Source organism: Odocoileus virginianus, chromosome 28 (genome assembly GCF_023699985.2).
Source record: "Odocoileus virginianus isolate 20LAN1187 ecotype Illinois chromosome 28, Ovbor_1.2, whole genome shotgun sequence".
Taxonomy (NCBI): domain Eukaryota; kingdom Metazoa; phylum Chordata; class Mammalia; order Artiodactyla; family Cervidae; genus Odocoileus; species Odocoileus virginianus.
This window is the reverse complement of record NC_069701.1, coordinates 246,646-268,390: the sequence shown is the minus strand read 5'-3', so window position 1 is coordinate 268,390 and position 21,745 is coordinate 246,646. Positions and strand designations below refer to the sequence as shown.

Below are 21,745 nucleotides of genomic sequence, written 5' to 3'. Positions count from 1 at the left end.
GAGCCTGATGAACTGTGGATGGAGGTTCGTGACATTGTACAGGAGACAGGGAAAAAGACCATCCTCATGGAAAAGAAATTCAAAAAGGCAAAAAGGTTGTCTGAGGAGGCCTTACAAATAGCCGTGAAAAGAAGAGAAGCAAGAAGCAAAGGAAAAAAAGGAAAGGTATTCCCATTTGAATGCAGAGTTCCAAAGAATAGCCAGGAGAGATAAGAAAGCCTTCCTCAGCGATCAATGCAAAGAGATAGAGGAAAATAACAGAATGGGAAAGACTAGAAATCTCTTCAAGAAAATTAGAGACACCAAGGGAACATTTCATGCAAAGATGGGCTCAATAAAGAACAGAGATGGTATGGACCTAACAGAAGCAGAAGATATTAGGAAGAGGTGGCAAGAATACACAGAAGAACTGTACAAAAAAGATCTTCATGACCCAGATAATCGCAATGGTGTGATGACTGACCTAGAGCCAGACATCCTGGAATGTGAAGTCAAGTGGGCCTTAGAAAGCATCACTATGAACAAAGCTAGTGGATGTGATGGAATTCCAGTTGAGCTATTTCAAGTCCTGAAGGATGGTCCTGTGAAAGTGCTGCACTCAATATGCCAGCAAATTTGGAAAACTCAGCAGTGGCCACAGGACTGGAAAATGTCCATTTTCATTCCAATCCTTAAGATAGGCAATCCCAAAGAATGCTCAAACTACCGCACAGTTGCACTCATCTCACACGCTAGTAAAGTAATGCTCAAAATTCTCCAAGCCAGGTTTCAGCAATACATGAACCGTGAACTTCCAGATGTTCAAGCTGGTTTTAGAAAAGGCAGAGGAACCAGAGATCAAATTGCCAGCATCCGCTGGATCATCAAAAAAGCAAGAGAGTTCCAGAGAAACATATATTTCTGCTTTATTGACTATGCCAAAGCCTTTGACTGTGTGGATCACAATAAACTGTGGAAAATTCTGAAGGAGATGGGAATACCAGACCATCTGACCTGCCTCTTGAGAAACGTGTATGCAGGTCAGGAAGCAACAGTTAGAACTGGACATGGAACAACAGACTGGTTCCAAATAGGAAAAGGAGTACGTCAAGGCTGTATATTGTCACCCTGCTTATTTAACTTATTTGCAGGGTACATCATGAGAAATGCTGGGCTGGAAGAAGCACAAGCTGGAATTAAGATTGCCGAGAGAAATATCAATAACCTCAGATATGCAGATGACACCACCCTTATGGCAGAAAGTGAAGAGGAACTAAAAAGCCTCTTGATAAAAGTCAAAGAGGAGAGTGAAAAAGTTGGCTTAAAGCTCAACATTCAGAAAACTAAGATCATGGCATCTGGTCCCATCACCTCATGGGAAATAGATGGGGAGACAGTGGAAACAGTGTCAGACTTTATTTTTTTGGGCTCCAAAATCACTGCAGATGGTGATTGAAGCCATGAAATTAAAAGACGCTTACTTCTTGGAAGGAAAGTTATGACCAACCTAGACAGCATATTAAAAAGCAGAGACATTACTTTGCCAACAAAGGTCCATCTGGTCAAGGCTATGGTTTTTCCAGTGGTCATGTATGGATGTGAGAATTGGACTGTGAAGAAAGCTGAGCACTGAAGAATTGATGCTTTTGAACTGTGGTGTTGGAGAGGACTCTTGAGAGTCCCTTGGACTGCAAGGAGATCCAAGCAGTCGATGGAGATCAGTCCTGGGTGTTCATTGGAAGGACTGATGCTGAAGCTGAAACTCCAATACTCTGGCCACCTGATGCGAAGAGCTGACTCATTGGAAAAGACCCTGATGCTGGGAGGGATTGGGAGCAGGAGGAGAAGGGGACGACAGAGGATGAGATGGCTGAATGGCATCATCGACTCGATGGGCATGAGTTTGAGTAAACTCCGGGAGTTTATGATGGACAGGGAGGCGTGGTATGCTGCGATTCATGGGGTCGCAGAGAGTCAGACACGACTGAGCGACTGAACTGAACTGAACTGAAGTCATTAAAATCTTTTTGGTATAGTTCTTCTGTGTATTCTTGTATACCCTTTCTTAATCTTTTCTTAAAAATTTATTAAATATCTGACTCTGTGCAGGACACAATATACAGTGCCTCACATAGTTCTTACAACTCTGTGGGGTAGATGCATACATTCCAGCTTTATTGGTAGAAAATCAAGACAGTGAGAATTTAAGTAACAAGTCTCAAGTCCCATAGCAAATAAATTTTAGCTGATATATGTTTGATTTCAAAGATCTAGCTCTTTCCACTATAATGTGTGATCTCTGTGTTTTAACTGTTTCATTTTTCTTGAAAGGAGCCCTGTATCCAGATGGAACATCTGGAAGGAACAAGGATGATGACATGGTTCCTCCTGGCAAAAACTATACCTACGTCTGGCCAGTAAGAGAAGAATATGCTCCTGCCCCAGCAGATGCAAACTGCCTGACTTGGGTATACCATTCACATATTGATGCCCCTAAGGACATCTGTTCTGGGTTAATTGGCCCACTGCTAGTGTGCAAAGAAGGTAAGATGTGTCTTCTCCCCTTCTGTACCTAGAAATCTCTTCCCAAGTGTGCTGAAAAGTGTATATAGTGTTCAGGTCTTGTTTTGCCCACCCCCCTTGCATCACACAGAGTGTGTCTCTTCTTCCAAACTTTCTGTAAGATTAAAGAAATTCTCCTAACATAGAAGATTCATAGCAGGGACAATAACTCAGACTTCTGCCTAAAAACATCATAGCATTCTGAAACCCATATGCAAAAACCAGACACTGACACCACACATAGGAAAGTGTAAAATGTACTCAAATAACCAGAGATGTTTTGCTTTATTATTTCATACACATAATCACCTTGCTACTTTGTACCCTATTAATTGATTTAATGTATCTATGTTTTATCAATAAAGTATATTTCCTTTAAGGATAGTCAGGTTTCCAAGTCTGTGGTTGTGAGGATTTCTGTTTCAGGACTTTGCTATGGTTCTGTCACTTCCATCAAAGCCCTTCACTGGTTTTATGTTGTGGGTTACTCTTGTACATATAGGTCTTTAAAAATCTTCACATTTACCTGATACTATTGTCAGGAAGAAAAGCTCATCTTGGTTTAGTCCACTTTGAACTTTTCTTACTCTTTTAATGTGCCTGATAGGTATCCTGCACAGTTATTCAGGAACAAGGACTGATGTAGACCGGGAGTTTGTTATAATGTTCACTCTTGTGGATGAGAATCAAAGCTGGTACCTCGATGAAAACATCAGACAATTCTGCACTGATCCTGATTCAGTTGACAAAGAAGATGCTGTTTTCCAAAGAAGTAACAAAATGCACGGTGAGTGTCTCCCATGTTATCAAGTACATACCAACTGCCTTTGGTGTATCTGGCACTACAAGGGATACAAAACACACAAAAATAGCAAGCCAAGCTTTCCAAGATTTATAACTTAATGACGGGAATAATAAGAAAGTGATACCAGTCAGAACCTAAAGTGAAGAAAGAGAGCAAAGAAGAAGAAAGGAGCGAGAGGAGTCACAAGAACAGAGAGCAATGAACAAAATGGTAATAAGCACATACTTGTCAACAACTAAGTGTAAATAGCCTATGTTCTCAAAGCAAAAGACACAGAGGGATTAAATAGATTAAACAGCAACAACAACCAAGCCGAGACCTATCTATTACATTACCTACAAGAGACATACTTTAATTGTAAGGACACACAGACGGACACTGAGTGGATGGAAAAAATTACTCCATGCAAATAGAAACCAAAAGAAAGCTGGAGTAGCTACACTTATATCAGACTTTAAATTGACTTTAAAATAAAGGCTATAATAAGATACCAAGAATGGTGTACATAATTATAAAGGGGTAAATTCAACCAGAATAGGTAACATTTAAAATATTTGTGCCCCCAACATTGGAGAACTTATATATATAAACCAAATATTAACAGACATAAAGGGCAAAACAGACAGCAATACATAATAGTAAAGTACTTTAACACCCTACTTATATCAATGTAGGTGTCCAAAAAGAAAATCAATTTAGAGAATACTGGTGTTAAACAACATGTTAGATCAGATGGACTTAACAGATATTTATAGAACATTCCATCCAAAAACAATAAGATACTCCTCTTTCTCAAGAGCACATGGAACATTTTTCAAGACAGATCATATGTTAGGCCACAGATAAGTCTTAATACACTTAAGAGGACTGAAATCATATCTAGTATCTTTTCTGGCCACAATGGTATGAAACTAGAAACTAATTATATGAAGAAAACTGGAAAATTTACAAACATGTGGAATTAAAGAGCATGTTACTGAACAATCAATAGGTTGAATAAGAACTCTAAAGAGAAATTTTTAAAAAGCTTGAAACAAATGAAAATGGAAATGTAATATATAAAAATTTATGGGATGCAGAAGAAAGAATTCTAAGGGGAAGTTCATATTGATAAATGCCTAACTCAGAAAAAAAGAAAAGTTTCAAGTAAGCAAGCTAACTTTACACCTCAAGAACTAGAAAAAGAACAAATTGAGCCCAAAATTACTAGAAGAAAGGAAATAAAGAAGATTAGAGCAGAAAGGGCAAAACAAAAATGAAATAGACACTAAAATCTTTAATTAGACTCACTAAGAAAAAAGAGAAAGAACTCAAATAAACAAAATCAGAAATGAAAGATGAGACACACAAAGGATCATAAAAGATTACTGTGAACAAATACATGCCAACATGTTGGATAACCTGTAGGAAATGCACACATTCCTGGGAACATACAGCCTACCAAGACGGAATCATGACGGAATAGACTTAGAACAGGTTGACTAATAGCAAGTAGTAATCGGTAATCAAAAACCTTCCAACTAACAAAAGTCCAGGAACAGATGGCTTCTTTGGTTAATTCCATCAAACGTTCAAAGAAGAATCAATATCAATCCTTCTCAAAATCTTCCAAAAAACAAAAGAAGGATAAACTCTTCCAAACATGTTTTATGAAGCCAGCATTGTGCTGATACCAAAACCAGACAAGGATGCCACACAAAAAAAGAAAAACTACAGGCTAATATTCCTGATGAAGATAGATGTAAAAATCCTCAACAAAATATCGGCAAGCCAGATTCAGCAATACATTAAAAGTTTCATAACCATGATTAAGTGGGATTTATTCCAAGTACGAAAGGATGGTTCAGCTTCCACAAATCCATTAAAGTTATATGTCACAATAATAAAATTAAACATAAAATTATGCAATTATCACAATAGACATAGAAAAAGCATCTGACAAAATTCAACATCCATTTAGGATAAAAACCCTTAACAGAGTATAAATGGAACACACCTCAACATGGGAAAGACCATATATGACAAGCCCACAGCTCAGGTTATACTCAATGGCAAAAGCTGAAAGCTAATCCTCTAAGGTCACGAACAAGAGAAGGATGCACACTGTTGCCACTTTTGTTCAACATGGTATTGAAGTCCTAGCCAGAGCAATTGGGCAAGGAAAAGAAATTAGGAAAGGAAAAGAAATAAAAATCATCCAAATCTGAAACAAAGAAGTAACTGTTTCTATTTGCAGATGACATGATATTACATATAGCAAAGCTAAAGATTCCAGTAAATTTGAGGGATATAAAACCAATACACAAAAATCTGTTGCATTTCTTTACATTAATAATGAATTATATGAAAGAGAATTTAAGAAAGCAATCTCATTTACAATTTCATCAAAAGGAATCAAATATTTAGGAATAAAATTAACCAAAGAGGTGAAAACCCCATATATTGAAAACTATGATATTAACAAAGAAAATTTAAGAAGACACAAATAAATGGAAAGATATTTGTGTCCATGGATTAGATGAATTAATATTGTTAAAATACTCATCGTTAAAATATTCAAGGCAATCTATAGATGCAGTGCGATCCCTATTTCAATCTCAATGATATATCATTTTTACAGAAATAGGAAAAACAATCTAAAATTTGTATGGAAGCACAAAAGATCCTGAATAGCCAAAACAATCTTGAAAAAGAACAAAGCTAGAGGCATCGTGCTCCTTGATTTTATTATAAAACTATACTAATTCAAACACCTATTTCTGCTTTATTGACTATGCCAAAGCCTTTGACTGTGTGGATCACAATAAACTGTGGAAAATTCTTAAAAAGATGGGAATACCAGACCACCTGACCTGCCTCCTGAGAAATCTGTATGTAAGTCAGGAAGCAACAGTTAGAACTGGACATGCAACAACAGACTGGTTCCAAATAGGAAAAGGAGTACATCAAGGCTGTATATTGTCACCCTGCTTATTTAACTTATATGCAGAGTACATCATGAGAAACGCTGGGCTGGATGAAGCACAAGCTGGAATCAAAATGGCTGGGAGAAATATCAATAACCTCAGATATGCAGATGACACCATCTTTATGGCACAAAGTGAAGAAGAACTAAAGAGCCTCTTGATGAAAGTCAAAGAGGAGAGTGAAAAAGTTGGCTTAAAGCTCAACATTCAGAAAACTAAGATCATGACATCCGGTCCCATCATTTCATGGCAAATAGATGGGGAAACAGTGGAAACAGTGTCAGACTTTATTTTTCTGGGCTCCAAAATCACTGCAGATGGTGATTGCAGCCATTAAATTAAAAGATAATTACTCCTTGGAAGGAAAGTTATGAACAACCTAGACAGCATATTAAAAAGCAGAGACATTACTTTGCCAACAAAGGTCTGTCTAGTCAAGGCTATGGTTTTTCCAGTGGTCATGTATGGATGTGAGAGTTGGGCTGTGAAGAAAGCTGAGCACTGAAGAATTGATGCTTTTGAACTGTGGTGTTTTAGAAGACTCTTGAGAGTCCCTTGTCCTACAAGGAGATCCAACCAGTCCATCCTAAAGGAGATCAGTCCTGGGTGTTCATTGGAAGGACTGATGCTGAAGCTGAAACTCCAATGCTCTGGCCACCTGATGCGAAGAGCTGACTCATTGGAAAAGACCCTGATGCTGAGAAAGATTGAGGGCAGGAAGAGAAGGGGACGACAGAGGATGACATGGTTGGATGGCATCACCGACTCGATGGACATGGGTTTGGGTGGGTTCTTGGAGTTGGTGATGGACAGGGAGGCCTGGCATGCTGCGGTTCATGGGGTCACAAAGAGTCAGACATGACTGAGTGACTGAACTGAACTGATAGTAATTCGATATTGACATAACAACAGACACAGCAATCAATGGAACAGAATAGAGAACCATGGTATAAGCCCATGCAAGAATATGTAGGAGGAAAGGACAGTCTCTTCAATAAATGCTGTTGGGAGAACTGAACAGCCACATGCAAAAGAGTGAAACTGGATCACTGTCTTACATATATGCAAAAATTAACTCAAATTGGATTAAAGACTTGAAAGTAAGATCTGAAAGTATAGAACTCCTAAAAGAATACATAGGTGATGAGCTCCTTGACATAGATCTTGATAGTGATTTTTTGAATCTGACACTAAAGCAAAAGTAATAAAAGCAAAAATAAACAAGTAGAACTATATCAAACTAAAAACTTCTGCACAGCAGAGGAAACCATCAATGAGGAAAAAGCAACCAACTGAATGGGAGAAAATATTTGCAAATCATTCATCTGATAAGGAAATAATGTCCAAAATATATAAAGAGCTCATACAATTTGAACAGAACATCTGAATAGATATTTTTCTAAATAAGAAATACAGATGGCCAATAGGTACGTGAAAAGATGCTCAACATCATTACTCATCAGGGAAATGCAAATCAAAACCACAATGAAATATCATCTCATACCTGTTAGAATGGCTATTATCAAGAAATAACAAATGTAAATTGGTGTAACCACTATGAAAATCAGTATAGAGTTACCTGATAAGACTAAAAATAAAAACCTAACATATGATCCAGCAATTCTACTCATGGGTATTTATCTGAAGAAAATGAAAACACTAATTCAAAAGATCATACACACCCCTCCATGTTCACTGCAGCATTTTTTTTAACAATAGTCAATATATGGAAACAGCCTGTGTCCACTGATAGATGAATGGATAAAGAAATTGTGACATATAATAAAGGAATATTAAGTGGAATATTCAGCCATGAAAAAAGAATGATCTCTCCATTTGCAACAGCATGATGGACTTTTAGGGCATTATGCTAAGTGAAATAAGTCAGACACAGAAGGCAAATGCTGTATTATCTTTTTTATATGTGGAATCTAACAAACAAGCAAACTCCTCAAAACCAAGCTCATAGATTCAGAGATCAAATAGGTGGTTACAACAGGCAGGGGATGAGGATGGGAGAAATGGCAAAAAAAAAAAAAAGTAACATGCCTCATTCCTTTAAGTTGGCTTAAAACTCAACATTCAGAAAACTAAGATCAAGGCATCTGGTTCCATCACTTCAGGGCAGATAGATGGGGAAACAATGGAAACAGTGGCAGACTTTATTTCCTTGGGCTCCAAAAATCACTACAGATGGTAACTGCAGCCATGAAATTAAAAGACGCTTGCTCCTTGGAAGATAAGTTATGACCAATCTAGACAGCATATTAAAAAGCAGAGATGTTACTTTGCCAACAAAGGTCCATCTAGTCAAGGCTATGGTTTTTCCAGTAGTCATGTATGGATGTGAGAGTTAGACCATAAAGAAAGCTGAGCACTGAAGAATTGATGCTTTTGAACCGTGGTGTTGGAGAAGACTCTTGAGAGTCCCTTGGACTGCAAGAAGATCCAACCAGTCCATCCTAAAGGAAATCAGTCCTGGGTGTTCATTGGAAGAAGCTGAAACTCCAATACTCTGGCCACCTGATGGGAAGAGCTGACTCATTGGAAAAGACCCTGATGCTGGGGAAGATTGAGGGCAGGAGGAGAAGGGGACGAGAGAGGATGAGATAGTTGATGGCATCACTGACTGGATGGACATGAGTTTGAGCAAGCTTCAGGAGTTGGTGATGGACAGGGAGGCCTGGTGTGCTGCAGTCCATGAGTTCGCAAAGAATCGGGCACAACTGAGTGACTCAACTGAACTGAACTGCCTCATTCCTCCCTTCTAATCATTTCTTTTTCTTCTTGCTGCATGCTTTTGTCACTTAAGTAACTACTATATGTCAGCTTTCCCAACATGAGGTAAGACAGGGTTTCTAGTTATACAGAACAGATCTGGTGGGGAAGGTAAATGTGCAAATAGAGATGAAAGCAGGAGGTGGCCAAGCTGTCCTGGAATTATAAACAGTGCTTTGGTTTACTCCTGATCTCACTGTGTTCACAGAGCAGCTCAAGGCTGTGTTCCTATAGTTGATCACTTTTGTTGAGTGCTTTTCTCTTAAAAAGACTATTGCTTTTCATTCCTTTGGGGACTGCATTTTATCAAAGAAGCCACATTTTTTTCCACACAAAATATTACAACCCAGTGATCTGTGCTAATGTTTCATCTGTGCTAGAGTATGTATTACCACTGTTTCTGGTTCTGCTGGGCTCTTCAGGGGCATGTCTTTCACTGGTGTTTCTGTTTTTTAGCGCTCAATGGATACCTCTTTGGAAACTTCCCTGAACCTGATATGTGCGTTGGTGAATCAGTGTCCTGGCACCTATTTGGGATGGGGAATGAGATAGACATCCATTCCATCTATTTTTATGGCAACACCTTCATCAGTAGAGGGCATCGGACTGATGTTGTCAACCTGTTCCCAGCCACCTTCCTGACATTAGAAATGATAGTTGAGAATCCTGGAAAGTGGATGATAACCTGCCAAGTCAGTGATCACCTCCAAGGTAAAAAGGATGGAGGCCAGTGTGGAAACACTTACAATGGTACAATTAAACCACACAGTCAACGGTGTTCATTCAGTGCATGCTATTGGATGGATTCTTGTCTGTGTTATATTTATTACACTTAAATATTAAACATAGGGAAATGTATAATGCCTATTTGGCATCTTATTGACAGATATTTATTAATTAATTACCTCCTTATGAACCAGGTAAGAGGTGATTGAAAAAATTGATAAGACATTCCTGGAACCTGGAATCTAGTAGTTAAATATAGTCATACATTTACAAAATGAATAAAATTTGAGGCAGAATGATAAATGCTCTTTGAGATTTGTCACTTCACTGGAACAGTCAGAGAGGCTACTTAATGAAGGGGTTCCTAATCTGAGCCTAGAAATATGGGTAGGAATTTGATAGATGAGGAAGAAGAAAAAGGCTTTCCAAGTAGGGGAAGCAACACAAACTGGGAAAAACACATGGGCAACTTTAAATAGAATAAAATTTACAATCAGAAATTGGAATTTATAGATAATTTGGACCAACCAGAAAGGGATTTCTGGATAATCTGAGCCACCTCCCTATCCAATTCTTGAGTTCCCTTTTGGACATCTCTTTAAAAATTTTATGTTGGAGTCTAGTTGATTTATGTATGATGTGTTAGTTTCAGGTGTACAGAAAGTGAGTTATACGTATTCAAACATCCATTCTTTTTCAGATTCTTTTCCCGTGTAAGTTTCCCATATTACAGAGTACTGAGTATAGTTACCTGTGCTCTATAGTAGGTCCTTGTTGATGATCTGTTTTATACAGAGTGGTGTGTATAACCCCAGCCTAGTAATTGTAGCAGCCGGTTTCATCTCTGCGCTGCTCTTTGAGAGTTCTTTATATTGAGACAATCCAATGACAGGTGCAAAATCCTCTGAAAGGTGAAAGATAAGCATCTGTTGACTTAAATACCTGTTGAATGATTCGGTCCAGGTTCCTTGGGACCACATGGAATAAGTCTACCTAGCTGGACCTTAGGCTCATGTCAGAGGAGTGATGAAGCAGAAGTTTTAGAGAGGCAGTTTGGGGCTCAGGGCAGCAGTTTTGAATGGCAAGGCTAAGGAACGTCTGGAAGGTAATGCTGAGTCCCTTCAGTTGTGGCGACTCTTGGCGACCCTATGGACTACAGTCCATCAGGTTCGTCTGTCCGTGGGATTCTTCAGGCAAGAACACTGGAGTGGGTTGCCATGCCCTCCTGCAGGGGATCTTCCCAACCCAGGGACTGAACTCATGTATATTACCTCTCCTGCATTAGCAGGCGGGTTCTTGGCCATTAGCGCTACTTGGGAAGCCCCTGGAAGGTAATAGTGAGAACTTTTAGTTCATTAGACACAGTGATTTAGGAAGATTTAGGAAGCTAAATATGTCTTTATGCAGAGAAGACTCAATGGAGAGATTCTGGCTACTGGATGCCAGTTAAGAAACATTGGCAACATTAGAGTTATGACATATTAAAGGTTTGGCCTAAGAAGAGAAAAAGAAAATGTTATCAATTGGATAAGCAGGGAGTAAATAATGTATGATTCAATTTGGATCCTAGCTACACACAGCCACCACAAGGACAGCCATGCAGCACTTCAGGGCTGCTTTCATAACATGTTTTTATTCTCCTCAACCTTAAAGCAAACCTCACATTTGTCCACTGGGTTATTTCAGGTAAATTCAATTTGGCAAATGTTGAGTTGCTCAGTTAATATGTATCAGACACTCTCCTGAGAAGACAAAGTTGAACATGACAGTTACTATTCTCCACCCCCACTCCAGACTTTATTGGGGGTATAATTGACAAACAGGAATTGTATATAAATTCCTTGATGTCTTGATATGAGGTGTAAACTCTTTAAACTACACACAAGCTAATTAATATATCAGTTACCTCACATAGTTAAACTTTGTGATGTTGGTGATGGTGAGAACACTTGAGATCTCAAAGAATACAAAGTTTCAGTTATGTAAGACAAATGGGGCCTCCAGATCTAATGGTGACTACTATCAACAATATTGTGTTGTATACTTGAAATTCCCTAAAAGGGTAGATTGTAGGTATTCTCCACAGAAGATCCTTAAATTTGAGAAGAAATTAGTCTTAAAATCAAGGCATTAGCAGCCATTTGAAATTAGCTAGATTCTTAAATTTGGCCAGTAATTGTAGACATAAGCTGGAATACATCATTGAAATACAACATTTACTAAATTGTCCAAACCCTCAGAAAAAATGTTTAAAATTGGAAGATATGTATAATTCAATTTAAAAATTAGCCATCACCTCTAGAGATAATGGTGTCACATTTTGATGAATATCTTCCCTATTTTCTAGACCTTTGTATATAAATGCATAGTCTTTCCAAACTTTACCAGTTTGATAACTGAACAACAGTATCACTTGATTACTGTTAGGGCTGAACTTTTTTTTGTTTGTTCTTGGGCAAATAGTACTTCTTTTGTGAATAACCTATAAATGTTTTGCTCATTTTCTATTGAAATATTTACTTTTTTCTTTCTTATTTATCAAATATATTTACATGTTAATCTTTTATCATATGTGTTAAAACACTCCTCTACCCACTGTTTATTTTTACTTTTAACTTTGTTTATGGTCCTACATTCTGTACAAAAGTTTTAAATGTTCATGAAGTCATATAAGTCAGTCTATTCTTCCTCTAGGATTGCTTTTGGAGCATTTATACATTGGCTCTTGGTTTTCCTCTGTTTTATAGCTGGCATGCTGGGGCAATACAATGTTGGTAACTGCAAAAGTGGTATTTCTCAGCCCAAGATGAAGGGTCAACAGAGGCGCTACTTTATAGCAGCTGAAAAAATTCTTTGGGATTATGGTCCTCAAGGCTATGACAAATTCAGCGGTCTTCCCCTAAATACCTCTGGCAGGTAAGCTCTCTCTGCTGATGTTTCTAAACCTCTCATAAGACAGGCATCTGTTAGGCTGTTTGCTGTGATCTCATTTGTGTTCCAGGCATCGTCCTTATGAGTACATACTGCAGGCATAATAGCATCATTTAAGGAGCTCTGAGTCCCATAATGTATACAGTGCTGAGAATTGTATATACTGCAGATAACTGCAGAGTATCTCAAAGCTATGGTTTTTTCCAGTAGTCATGTATGGATGTGAGAGTTGGACTATAAAGAAAGCTGACCACTGAAGAACTGATGCTTTTGAACTGTGGTAGTGGAGAAGACTCTCGAGAGTCCTTTGTACAGCAAGGAGATCCAACCAGTCTATCCTAAAGAAAATCAGTCCTAAATATTCATTGGAAGGACTGATGCTGAAGCTGAAACTCCAATACTTTGGCCACCTGATGTGAAAAAGTGACTCACTAGAAAAGACCCTGATGCTGGGAAAGATTGAAGGCGGGAGGAGAAGGGGACAACAGAGGACAAGATGGTTGGATGGTATCACTGACTTGATAGACATGAGTTTGAGTAAGCTCTGGGAGTTGGTGATGGACAGGGAAGCCTGATGTGCTGCCGTCCATGGGGTCACAAAGAGTTGGACACGACTGAGTGACTGAACTGAACTGAACTGTTGCTTTATGATTTGCTGGCCAAATCAAAGCACTAGATTCATTCATTCATCCATCAAACACTTCAGGAGCATCTACTATGGGCAAGCTGCAGTATTAAGTGCCATGAGAATTACTAAGCTGACAGAGAAGAGACTAAGGTCTTACACGTATTAAGCAGACAATTTTGAAGAGGGAATAAGTCAGGACTCTTTCAGTGGAGGTGAAATAGCCAAGGAAGGTTACCCTTTGGGGTTCAAGGACAGCCTGATATAAGTGAAGCCCCTTCTGCCCAGACTTCATTTTCCTCCCTGTCCAGTACAATGCCACTTTCCCCCTTCAAAATCTAACTCTACTGTAACTTCCTAAGTAAAGTCTCCCTGACACCTGAATAATTTTCTCTGGGCTTCCATAGCATGTAATATTTTTCAAATTGAATCTAACAATTTATTAAGTAGATGAAGACCCCTGTGACTTTTATTGTAGGATCATACACAAATATGTCTAGGAAAGTATTACAAAATATACAGTATGATATCAACAAGTATTGCTCTTACCCTTTAATCCTTTTCATGTTTGAGGGAATGTTTAAAAAATTGTCTTTATGATCAATAAAATTTCTTTTGTTTCTTTCATTATAAATTTCATTCATTCTTCCACCAAAGTGATAACCTTTAACTTTGCCTAAAGAATTTGTGCGGACCACCTATGAAAAACTCTTTGATATCAACATTCCCTATTGACTAGTATTTTCCCATAAAGAGAATAGTGAAAATTAACATTGAGAATTATGTCTTAGAAGCCTTCCAAAATTAGAAAGCACCTTAAAAATATGAAATATTAAACTATATTCAATGGATATTTAATGTAATATGTGAAAACACAATGTACTAAGTGACGTGAGAGATGCAGGAAGGGCTAAGATAATGTTCTTGATCTCAGGTACAGAAAGAAGCTGAATATACAGGAGAAGAGAAGTGACTTTGCAAGTTACAAATAAGTTTAAGATGAGCTGTCCAGACAGTGAGTTCTCTGGGCATTTAGAGAGAGCTAAGATAGTTGGTCAAGGCTATGGTTTTTCCAGTGGTCATGTATGGATGTGAGAGTTGGACTGTGAAGAAAGCTGAGTGCTGAAAAATTGATGCTTTTCAACTGTGGTGTTGGAAAAGACTCTTGAGAGTCCCTTGGACTGCAAGGAGATCCAACCAGTCCATCCTAAAGGAGATCAGTCCCGGGTGTTCATTGGAAGGACTGATGCTGAAGCTGAAACTCCAATACTCTGGCCACCTGATGTGAAAAGTTGACTCACTGGAAAAGCCCCCGATGCTGGGAGGGATTGGGGGCAGGAGGAGAAGGGGATGACAGAGGATGAGATGGCTGGATGGCATCACTGACTCGATGGACATGAGTTTGAGTAAACTCTGGGAGTTGGTGATGGACAGGGAGGCCTGGCGTGCTGCGATTCATGGGGTCGCAAAGAGTCAGACATGACTGAGCGACTGAACTGAACTGAACTGAAGATAGCCAGAAATATGTCACAAAGGAAATTAAACTTAAGTAGGGTCTTTTGAATGACAGAATTTATATAAGTGAATTGCAAAGAGAGGGAAATTCTAGATTCAGGGGTTAATGCAAAGCATCTGTAATAAAGCAGAGTGATTAGATCACAGAGTGAATGACATGTGAGGGATTTGGATGGGGCATGAGCACTTACGCAGAGCAGTGGAAAGATTGGAGCAAACTGGATATCCTTTGCAGAGGTCCTCCAATCTGTTTGAACTTTACTTGATTGGCAATTGGAAGCAACTGAAGATTTTGGAGCAGATAAAATGACAATGAAAAGGACTATTTTAAAGGCTTTGGAGTATCAGTGCATATGCTGAGAAAAGAACTCAAGGGAGCCAATGTGAGATAGAGGGTGCTGCGTGGACAGATGGGAGGCTCACACTGAGGTCTAAACACAAGGTGAGGAGCGCATGCATGCAGTGTGGGCTGCGGGAAGAAAGGAAAGGAAAAGATGAAATAAAGGTGTAGAAAAGGACGGGTGCAAAATAAAAGGTTACAAAGTCAGGATGAACAAGATAAGAGGAAAAGGCAGAAAAAGAAGACACAGCCAGCATGTCTGCAAGTGTGATGGTACCACTGACAGAAGCAGAGGAGGGATAGTACTAGTTGGAAGTTATATTATTTTACTTCACAAGTTTGAAATTTGGTATTTCATATGTATAGTTTATATGGTAACTCCACTGATTAAACTACTCGACTAACTAGATACTCCATTCCTTAATCATGCCAGATATCAAAGCTTACTATTTGCAGAGACTATTCATATTGACATCAGCAAGAGATAGAGGGATGCTCATTTTGCAAAGAAAACAGTTAGCTCTTTGTTACTTTGTAGGACACCATCTGGGACTCCAGTATTGGTAAGTAAGGAGTTTGCCTCCTTTGGTTGCTGGACCTCTGGGGAAGAAAGTACAATGGCTAAGAGAGAAATGAGCTTGAGCACCAAACAGCTTCTGAAGACTTTCAAGGCTGGTTGACTATTCCTGGGAACTTGGCTGAAGACTGTGCTGTCTTTTCTGGGGAGATGGGTGGATGAATGGTCTAGAGACAATACAATAAAGCTCCCTAATTAAGGCACTTAATTATGTATGAAGTGTATTCCCAGTCAACTCCCTTCTCTTTCCACAGTGACTCTGAGCTCTACTTCAAACAAGGGGACAACAGAATAGGAGGGAAATACTGGAAGGCTCGGTACACAGAGTATGTTGATGCAACTTTTACTCGAAGAAAGAGATTCTCTGAGGCAGAAGCCCACCTTGGAATTCTGGGTACAGTGAAATCATCTGTCATGTTTGGAACGAGGGAGATGTTTCAGTGGGGCATGTAACCTAACAGGGAACGACTCTTCGGCTCCCACTCACTTCTCTGTCTCTCCTCATCTCTTCTCCCTCCTTCTCAACATTTCTCAGGTCCCGTCATCAAGGCAGAGGTGGGTGACACTCTATTAGTGACATTCGCCAACAAAGCTGACAAGGTCTACAGTATTTTGCCCCATGGTGTGATCTATGACAAAGCTTCTGATGCAGCCCCAAACGTAGACGGTGAGTCCTGGCCTCGGGAGGATCCTGGGCCCTTTACTTGTCAGTCCTGTGAGCTTGAGCAGCTATTTCAACTTTTTGAACCTTACTCTTCTCCTCTATCAAGTGCAGAGAATGATGATCACCTCACAGGGCTTTGGGAAGGGATAGATGGGCTTCCTTGGTGGCTTAGACAGTAAAGAATCTGCCTGCAATGCAGGAGACCTGGGTTCAATCCTGGGTCAGGAAGATCCCCTGGGGAAGAGAATAGCGATCCACTCCAGTATTCTTTCATGGAAAATTCCATAGATAGAGGAGCCTGGGGCGCTACATACAGTCCATGGGGTTACAAAGAGTCAGACACAACTGAGCAACTATCCCTTCACTTGAGACAGAATTCAGGACAGGGTCTGGCCCTCAGCAGATACTTGGGAAACCTTAATGCTATTCCTTTGCTCTCAGTAACACAATAAATCTCAAAGTGGGCTCATCCACAGCCTCACCCACTTCTCTAAGATGGAGAGTTTTCTGCTGCAGTTGCGTGGGATTCTCTGGGTAAGGCTAAGGGGAAAATCTGATTTCTAATGTTTTGTTGAAATGAAGATCTTACACATGGGCTTTGCTTTGTCTCTATGGGCAAATATTTATTTAAAGTTTTGTGGGTTTACAGTCACATATGTATCCCCCAATCACAGAGTATGTAGCACAGGCTGTCTGCATGTATGAAAAACAGCTTCTACCCAGTGGCCACAGGAACTATCCTTCTGTTCATTATACTCTTCTTGGGAAATCCTGGCTGTGTGGGAAGTCTTTCTCATCACTAGAGCAGACACCATGACTCCTGAGATACTTCTTTATTCCCAAGTGTGAGGCTGGTCCCAGTCCAGAGCAGGCTTTGCAATGCTGGGGAGGGAAGAGAGAAGAAAAGGATGGAGGCAGTATTCCCCACTCCCTAGTCTCCCCCACCCCGCACCCCTGCCGGCTGCAGCAAGTCTCCTCTGCCCACATTCTCTTCCTTGGTCAAAATGCTCACGATGACTTTTGCAGAAAGAACCCTAATGATAGCCGAAATGTCTACATTTCTATTGTTTATCTCAGAAAACTTACTGCGTACCTATTTGCAAGCCCTGGACGAAATACAGCAAGTCTCTGGCCTCAGTCTAGTTGAAGAGATTCAATGTGTTCATTTGACAATACAATGTGAGGGTCAAGTGCAAAGTCTTTGGAATCAGCCCTGGATTTAATCCCAAATCTGCCATTTACCAGCTTTGTTACCTTGTGCCTTTGCTTACCTCCACTAACTTGTAGTTATTTGGGTTATTTCCTAGTTCAACCTTCTAGATTTAAAACTCTTTAAAGGTAGGTCTCTTGTTTAACTTTTTGGGGTATCCTCTAAAGGGCCAAATATAATAAATTCCACATCATAGAAGGTTTTAAATGCTATTTTATGGATTTACATTTATATATAAATGGGCAATTATCACTCTTTAAGATAATTTAAAGACAATTATCACTCTTTTAATATTTGCTAAACTTGAGATTTGAGTAAAAAGTAGTACCTATGAAGATATTAAGTATAAACTGTGAAGAAGATAGTCCTTTGATATAAGCATCTATCTCATAAAACAGCAGATGGTGGCACTGACCTCTCTGATAGGATTCACTGGAAACAACTGTCCTTCCACAAAGCACATCCTCAGACAGAGACGCACTCTGAGCTGGAAGACCCAGTCTGACAAGTTACTCATTCCTGGCTGTTGCTTTGAGTAGCTGTTTTACTTGTCTCCACAGGATTTCTGAAGCCAGGGGCACATGTTAAGCCAGGTGAGATCTTCACATACACATGGACGGTGCCTGAAAGTGTCAGCCCAACAGCTGATGACCCACCCTGTCTGACTTATCTTTACTTCTCAGCGGTTGAACCGATCAAGGACACGAGCTCAGGACTTGTAGGGCCTTTGCTAGTCTGTAAAAGGGGCGTTCTCAATGCTGATGCGACACAGGTAGGTCTCAAAGGTCACCAGGCGCTCAGGGTTGTATGTGAGAGAGATCAGGAATGTGGCTAGAGAGTAAATAGTAATCGTCCATTACAAAAAGGTGAATTTTTTCCTCATTGCTCTTGAAATCAACTTCTACATAAAGAGGATTTTATTTTATTTTTCATAAATTTAAGATGCAAATTTTAACTTAAGGTAATTTTAGTGTAAATTTAAGATCTGAAAGTTACTGATGCCTATGCAGAAAGCCAGGATCTCTGCTTGTTTGGCTGGAATTTGGTGACTCTCTTTCCCTGGGCATTGCTTTGATTCTAGAATCTCCGGAGACCTATACAGAATGTAAATTGGGATTTTTGGGGGGACAGGGGGCAAATTTCCCCAAGATGGTAAAGAACCTGCCTGCTAATGCAGGTAGACATAAGAGTTGCAGGTTAGATCCCTGAGTCAGGAAGATCCCCCGGGAAGGGCGTGGTAACCCACTCCACTATTCTTGCCTGCAAAACCCCATAGACAGAGAAGCCTGGCAGGCTGCAGTCCATATAGTTGCACAGAGTCAGACAAGACTGACGCAACTTAGCACGCATGCAATTTTCTCAAACTTGTCTACACATTAGACTTACCTGCCCCCCACTTAAAAAAAAAACAAAAAACCTGGGGCCCTTTTAAACATCCTTTATTCAGGTGTTTCAGACCAATTAAGTCAGAATCTCTAGGTGATTCCAATGTGCAACCAAGTTTGAGAATCACTGTAGCTCACCACTATAATCCAGGAGTTAATCACTGTGACCAAAGAAACAAGAAAACAAGTAGATATTTTCTTGCAAGTCCCAACTTGGAGGTTTTGATTGAGCCACGCTGGTTAGTGTGGCAAACCATAACATTTCAAGCTATATTTACATGATATTAAACACACTGATGGAAGAGGGAAAGTCAGCTACTTAATCATTTTGAATTATTTTACCAGTCAGAAATAGCAAGCTATTTGTTTAAATGGTATATTTTATATTTGGCATTAATCCTAGTTCTGTAGAAAAGAAGAACTATTAGATGTATATATAGATAGAAAGAAAATTATGATAAGGAGCAGGCTCACATGACTATGGAGGATGACAAGTTTCAAGATATGCAGGGTGAGTCATAGAAAGAGACTCAGGAGACCCAAAAGACCAGCAGGGTCTTGAAAGGAAGAGCCTGTGTTTGAGCTTGAGTTCAAACGCAAGCAAAAGCTGATGTTCCAGTTCAAAGGCAAGAAGAATCCCCTTTTACTTATAAGAGGGTCAGATTTTGTGTTGTTCTGTTAAGGCCTTCAAATGATTGGATGAGGCTCACCCACACTAGGGAGGGCGATCTGCTTCACTTAGTTGCTGAATCAGATGTTAATCTCATCCAAGCACACCCTCATGTAAATAGCTAGAAAAAAGTCTGACCAAATATCTGGGCACCCCAACAAGTTGACACAAAATTAATCACTACACAGGGTCCTATACCTACCTTCTAACCTCCCCCTGGGCTAATTTCCCCTTTCATAGACCCGGTTACCTTACAGATGACTCTCAGATGATGAGGCTCTCCAACCGAATTCCTCTCAGTGTTTCCTTCTCATCCTGCGTACAAACACAACTGCAGTTAATAACAGTTAACACCAGGTACTTAGTATTTGCTAGAGGATGCATCAGATGCTTTGCCTATAGTATCAAATTTAACCCTTCAAAAAATATGAAATAGGGACAACTCATATCCTCATTTGCAAATGAGGGAATTAGGACTTAGAGAAGACAAGTCATTTGTCTCAGTTGTCATAACATGTAAGCAAAATAGCACTAGAACCCGATATCTTTCCCAATATATTTGATTCCTTATTCCCCCTCCAGTTTTAATTTTATTTTGAAAAATATTAAGCCTATATTGTTTCTTTCCATAGCCCCAAATCTAAAACTATTGCCTTCTAAAACGCCATGTGATAAAAGCAGTAAATGTACGTAAGTTATAGTAAGAACATAAAGCAAAAGATAACCTTACCTTCAATGAGGAGTAAAGAAAGCATCACAGAGCTGGGACAGCTAAGCTGCCCCTTGCAGTTGGATTAGGGTGGCAGACCATCAAAGTTGAGGGAGAACACGCATAAAGGACAGAGGCCTGCTGAACACAGCAAGTTCAGATTGCTGCAAGGATCTTGGGCTTGCTTTGGTTCAAGCGTCAGGAGGGAAGGGCCAAGAGATGAGGCTGAGAAGGTAGGCAGGGACCTATCACTGTGAATTACATTGTATTGTCCAGATTGAGAAGGAGAGAGACGTGATCAGATGGCACTGGTGTGGGTCCCTCTGGAGTAGATGACAGGATGAAGGGTAGATTGGGAGGGAGTCCATTAGAGGTGGGAAGATGGTTGAGAGACAGAAAACACAGTTACCTCTCTGGTTCAGCTTTAAAGAAAAGTAGATTTTGACAATTCAGTATGCTGTGTGGTCAGTGATATTCAAATAGATGGTTTAGGAATATCCACAATGGGAATTAGTCCCTCATTATCAACTCAAATTAATATAATTTAGCAAAGCCGTGAATGACATGAATTCATTATTTCACTCAAAAACATGTATTAAGTTTTTTTAATGCCCAGTTTTTCAGGCATTTTTGTTGGAGCTGGGAATACATAGAGATACCCAAAACTTCCCTACCCTATCAAAGCCTACATTACCATGGGACAACAGTCAAAAATTTAAGTGCATACATAAAATATTTTAGGTGCAGATAAGTGCTACGAAGAAGAGTAGAGTGTGGAAAAGTGAGTGAGTTTGTAGGCAGGAGGGAAGATGAGGGACTTTTAGCTAGGGTGGGGCGAGAGTGCTCTGGGGAGGTGATATTGGTGCAGGGAATGGGACAGAATAAGGGATGGAGCCGGGCAAGACCTAGGAGAACCTTCTAGACAATGGGAACAGCATGTGAAAAGGTCTTGAGGCAGGAATGAAGTAGGTGTGTTCACAGAGGAGCAAAAGATCAGGGTGGCTGGAGTGAGCTAGGGGGTGAATACAAGGAGATGAGGTCAGAGAGGCCGAGGCCAGGACACGGAGTTTAGAGTGCGAAAATAACGTGGTGATGATCAGCCTGAGAACAGGAGTACCGCAGATTAGGAAAGCTTCTGAACAGGGACTTACTTCCTCTGAGGAGCTCACATGGGGAGCGAAAAGGATATAATGAGGAAGATGAATTTATTGGGTGTAGAATGAATTTATCAGAATCTTGATTTACAAAATGATCCAGTAAATCTATGGCTGAGGTTGATCCTAATTTATTTTGTGTTACTTCG

At 39.7% G+C, this 21,745-nt stretch overlaps 1 protein-coding gene and 1 long non-coding RNA gene across 2 annotated transcripts in view; one reads left to right on the top strand and one right to left on the bottom strand.

Annotated features, from left to right (window-relative positions):
- The window catches only part of HEPHL1 (hephaestin like 1), a 97,183-nt gene that overhangs the window by 29,377 nt on the left and 46,061 nt on the right, over positions 1-21,745 (top strand). Inside the window, exons 3-9 of the mRNA XM_070457114.1 lie at positions 2,311-2,523; positions 3,149-3,328; positions 9,547-9,801; positions 12,564-12,732; positions 16,059-16,198; positions 16,340-16,471; positions 18,239-18,450. Of these exons, the coding sequence (XP_070313215.1) occupies positions 2,311-2,523; positions 3,149-3,328; positions 9,547-9,801; positions 12,564-12,732; positions 16,059-16,198; positions 16,340-16,471; positions 18,239-18,450 (1,301 nt within the window). The remainder of the gene's footprint in view (positions 1-2,310; positions 2,524-3,148; positions 3,329-9,546; positions 9,802-12,563; positions 12,733-16,058; positions 16,199-16,339; positions 16,472-18,238; positions 18,451-21,745) is intronic.
- On the bottom strand, positions 17,066-18,398 carry LOC139031761 (uncharacterized). Its single transcript, XR_011484237.1, has 2 exons — positions 18,094-18,398; positions 17,066-17,350 (listed from the first exon to the last, which is right to left on the bottom strand). It is a non-coding gene; the product is annotated as an uncharacterized lncRNA (long non-coding RNA).